This window comes from Belonocnema kinseyi, chromosome 3, assembly GCF_010883055.1.
Source record: "Belonocnema kinseyi isolate 2016_QV_RU_SX_M_011 chromosome 3, B_treatae_v1, whole genome shotgun sequence".
Lineage (NCBI taxonomy): Eukaryota > Metazoa > Arthropoda > Insecta > Hymenoptera > Cynipidae > Belonocnema > Belonocnema kinseyi.
In genome coordinates this window covers 98289786-98294376 of record NC_046659.1, presented here as the reverse complement: position 1 = coordinate 98294376, position 4591 = coordinate 98289786, and the positions used below count along the sequence as shown (strand labels likewise).

General features: G+C 28.6%; 1 protein-coding gene across 2 annotated transcripts; it reads right to left on the bottom strand.

Moving 5' to 3' along the window:
- Nucleotides 1-119: 119 nt before the first annotated feature.
- On the bottom strand, nucleotides 120-1896 carry LOC117169447 (activator of stress genes 1-like). 2 transcript variants are annotated; one of them, XM_033355826.1, is made up of 4 exons: nucleotides 1800-1896; nucleotides 627-1569; nucleotides 364-459; nucleotides 120-287 (listed from the first exon to the last, which is right to left on the bottom strand). In XM_033355826.1, the coding sequence occupies exons 1-4, from the start codon at nucleotides 1863-1865 to the stop codon at nucleotides 145-147; spliced, it is 1248 nt and encodes a 415-aa protein (XP_033211717.1). In that variant the 5' UTR covers nucleotides 1866-1896; the 3' UTR covers nucleotides 120-144. The 2 variants fall into 2 exon arrangements, with proteins under 2 accessions (XP_033211717.1, XP_033211718.1); XM_033355827.1 differs by lacking the exon at nucleotides 364-459.
- Between the last annotated feature and the right edge of the window lie 2695 nt (nucleotides 1897-4591).

Below are 4591 nucleotides of genomic sequence, written 5' to 3'. Positions count from 1 at the left end.
TAAATTTTCTACAAACCTGATACCTTCTCTGATGAGAATGTAAAAAGTAATAAATTTACTGAATATATTTTTATTTAATTAATTAAATATGGTTTTTTGTTCAATGATAATGTTTAAAAAATTAAATAATTACAAATATTAATTTTAAAAAAAGAAACGATATATTAGAATAGTTAAGAGTATAGATAAAATAGATCTTGCACATCTTATTAGCTGCTCTTTCCCATCGCTTAACTGTGAGGGACTATTGCGTACGGCTACACTTTTGTCAGGAGTTTCATTTAAATCTGAAATTTTAAAAATAAATTTAGTTTCATATTGATTAAATGTATGGATAGGGTTCAAATTCAATAAAAAATTAACCTGTTCCAGTTGAATTTGGCTCTAAGACTGATTCATATTCATGTGAATATGAGTGCTGATCACTTTTATTCAAATAATTTTCATTTATACCTGAATCTATAAAAATTAGATATGCATCTGAAATTATCTGTATCATTTAAACACTGGTTTGATTACATTTTTTAAAGATAAAATATATTGTATATTTTACTATTTAGAATATTTCTGCACTTCAATTAATGTAATTCGAAAAATCAGAAAATTTAATATAAAACGAATTTAACCATTTTCGGATGTTGTGACACTTCCGTCTTCCTCAGTGTCAAGTGGAATTGAATTAGGCTCTGTAGTTGAATCTTCTGAATTTAAAACTGCATTTGTTGAAATTTCTTCTGGGATTGTAAAATTTTCAGGTGGAATTGAATTAGGCTCTGTAGTTTCATATTTTATTGAATCAAAGTATTCTGAGTTTAAAACTGCTTTCGTTAAATTTTCACCTGGAATTGTAATATTTTCAGGTGGAATTGAATTGTGCTCTGTAGTCGAATTTTCTGTTGAATTTAAGGCTTCTGGGATTGCACTATTTTCAAGTGAAATTGAATGAGGGTCTGCAGATGAATTTTCTGTTAAATTCAAATCCTTTGATTTTAAAACTGCATTCGTTGAATTTGCACATGTAATTAAACTATTTTCAAATGGAATTGAATCAGGCTCTGTAGTTGAATTTTCTGTTGAATTAAAGTCTTCTGAGTTTAAAACTGCATTCGTCGGATTTTCACCTGGAATCTTACTATTTTCAGGTGTAATAACATTAGGCTCTGTAACTGAATCTTCTGAATTTGAAAGTACATTCGTTGAATTTCCTTCTGGGATTGTTACATTTTCTAGTCTAATTGAATTAGGGTCTGTAGTTGAATATTCTATTGAATCAAAGTCTTCCATGTTAAAAACTGCATTCGTTGAGTTTTCGCCTGCGATTGTAGTATTTTCAAGTGGAATTAAATTAGGCTCTGTAGTTGAATTTCTTTCTAAATTTAAGGGTTCTGAATTTGAAACTGCATTCATTGACCATTCTTCAGCAGTAGTACTATTTTCAATTGGAATCGAATTAGACTCTGCAGTTGAATCTATTTTTGAATTTAAGTTTTCTGAATTCAAAACAGTATTGTTTTTTGAAGTTTCGTCTAAGATTGAACGATTTTGAATATCTTCACTGGAATCTACTGGCTTTTAAACAAAAATTTTCTATTTAGAATTTTATCCCAAATGAGTATTTCGCGATTTTTTCTCTAGTTTTAAATGTTTATTCTAACATTTAGTGATTACAAAAAACGCGATTTTATGCTTGATTAAAATTTAAATCTGAGATTTCAGGTCTTTAGAGTAAACACTAAGAATTAAGAGTTTAAAAAATAGAGGGTTTTTTATATGTTTAGAATAAATTCAGTAAATCTTACCTGCATTATTACTGTACCAAATTTCAGGATAGACAGGCTTAAAATTAGGAAAATGTTCATGTTCATTTTATTTGTTATTTAGACACGTAGTTTTTTTTTTAAGAAATGGATAATATGGAAGGAAATGAGTTCTCGATCGTAACTCTTATAGCTTTCGATATGCATATTTCTCTGATAACTTAACAATTTATTCTTAAATTTTTGCATTTATTTTTAAGTTATGGAATCAAGCATGAAGTAATTGATAAGAAAAATTTCTTACAGTAGAATCTTTTTTTTAGCTTCCAAAATAAATTTGGCATGTATTATTTCAAATATTTTTCATTAATCTTGTTTCAGCTTTTTAAGTATTATTTAAGCTCAAATGTATGTCGAGAAACAAATTCTAGAACGAAAAACAATCCTTCTCTGACAAATATACGTGTGTCACGAAAATCTTAAAATCATCGTTATGGCTTTTCCTCACCCAAGTGCGAATTCAGGTCGTCACCCAGAGCAGGTGCGTTGTCCTAAAATCGGACCGACTTTGGCCCGTCACAGATCAAAAGCCAAAGTTGGGCCAAAGTTGGCCCAGAGATCGGCATGAAGGGATTTAAAAAGTTCTAAAGAAGTTAGGCCGACTATTGGCCCAACAATAGCCCAAACATGGACCAACAATCGGGTCAACTATGGGAAATCTTTCGTTAACGAGTAACGCCGACTACCGGCCCAACTCTGGGCCAAACTCGGCCTAGAGATCGGAATAGAGGGATTTAGAAAATTCTGAAGAAGTTCAGCCGAATATTGGTCCAACAACAGATTTTTAGTGATTTTAAGGGATTTTGTGCCATTTCACTGGATTGAATATGGTTTAAAAAGTGCGTAAAGGAATTTAAAATCTTAGAAAGCATTTTAAATTATTTTTAAAAAATCAAAAGAGTTTAAGAATTTTCATGTAATTTCAAAATAGTTTCAAATATTTAAGCAGACTTTCAGGAATTTCAAGGGATTTAACCACAGTTATTTGATTCTAAAAACTTTTAAATTTATAAACGAATTTTAAAAGATTTCAAAATATTTGAAAGAGTTCAAGATATTTTTAATGAGTTTAAGAGATTTTATCTAATCTTGAAGAATTTTCGAGGAATTTCGGTAGAATTTGAATGACTTTCAAAATTTTAAAGTGATTTAAAAATATAAATAATGTTCTTGAATTCTTTAAAGTCTATTAAATATATCGAAATCTTCGAAAATTTGTAGAAATCCTTTGAATTCTAATGAATTTCTTAATATATATATGTATTTTGATTTTTTTTAATCTTTTATAATATCTTAAAATATTTTTGAATTTAGTGTCAATCTTGTTTAATCCAACAAAATATTCAATAATAATTTGTAATATTTCTAAAATCTGAAATCTTATTACGTATATTTTTAAGAGTGTAACAATATTTTTTATAGAATGGTTCACACAAATTTGCAGAAGGCTATACACAGCTGTCGGTTATATTTCAGATTTTTTTGGAATACTTGCAGCTAGGTTAGCCGAGAGGCTTTAGACATTAGGAATTAGGAATGCGAAACTTATAAGGTTCGAATGCCAAGGCGAATAAAAATGTTCATAGAGTGCGATTATAAACAGTGTAGTGATTATATTATATTTATTAAACTACCCATCGTATCCTCTACTATAAGATTAGTTCTGTAAAATTTAATGAATATTTTTTCCCGTGTAATTGCCATATTTGGCCCGATTTTGGTAATGAATATTGTACCAATAGTCGGCTAACATGGTCGGGCCAAAGTTATAATTTCGCCGTTGGGCCGAATTCTAGTAGTCATGGTTGGGCCAACCATGGTAGCCAATAGTCGGCAAACAGAGTTGGGCCATTGTTATCATTTCGGTATGGTGGCCAATGCCTGGTTGGCAAAATTAGCCTAACTCCGAGAAAGTTGGTCCGACTATGGCCCAATGTAAAATTCGTACATGGGCAATACAGATGGTTAAATTGAATAATTCGAAGCAGATAAATTTGCCAAAATAACGCATAATCAATCATTTCAAGTTCAGTTCAAAGGCAGTAAAAAAAATTTCACATTTGTGTGCATCATAACACTGACGAAAATGTAAGGTTTACTAATGTAAAATTTTATTATTTAACCAAAGCCAGACATATTCATTAGAATTAAAATTGGTTTTTCACACGAGCAAAAGTAACGCTACTATCAAATATCAATCAAAGGTTGTGTTTTTGAAACAGGTGATAAATTACCATTTTTCCCAATTTTCTTTGTATTATTTAAATTAATATATGTAGTTATTTTTGAAAATTAAAACTTACTCAAGAAGGCAAACTGAAATCAATGAATCATTAATTTTTAACCTAAAAAATGAGTTTTTTACCAGAAGAACACAAATCTTCAACAGAAGTGATGAATTTATAACAAAAGAGTGAAATTTTACATCAAAATTAAAAAATTTTCAATCAAAATTCATAAATTTTCAAGCAAAAAGATTAAATGCCTATACAACAAATTCCGCTAAAAATTAAATAGTTACATATTCGTTAAAAAAAGTTGATTTTGCATTGAAAACCTAATTTTCAATGAAAAAAGTTAATTTTGAATGAAGAAACGAATTTTCCATTGAAAAATTAATTTTCAATGAAAAAACTAATTTTCAATTAAAAAACTAATTTTGAATTAAAAAAATAATTTTGAATTAAAAAACTAATTTTCAATCAAACGGAATCAATTCTTAACCAAAAAGATTGATATTGTACCAACAAATAATAACTTTGAAGAAAATACAT

Coding starts and splice junctions, on each gene's coding strand:
- LOC117169447 (XM_033355826.1), bottom strand. CDS start 1,865: ATGAACATGAACATTTTCCTAATTTTAAGCCTGTCTATCCTGAAATTT. Junction 1,570..1,799: donor TTGGTACAGTAATAATGCAG/GTAAGATTTACT, acceptor TTTGTTTAAAAG/CCAGTAGATTCCAGTGAAGA. Junction 460..626: donor TGTCACAACATCCGAAAATG/GTTAAATTCGTT, acceptor TAATTTTTATAG/ATTCAGGTATAAATGAAAAT.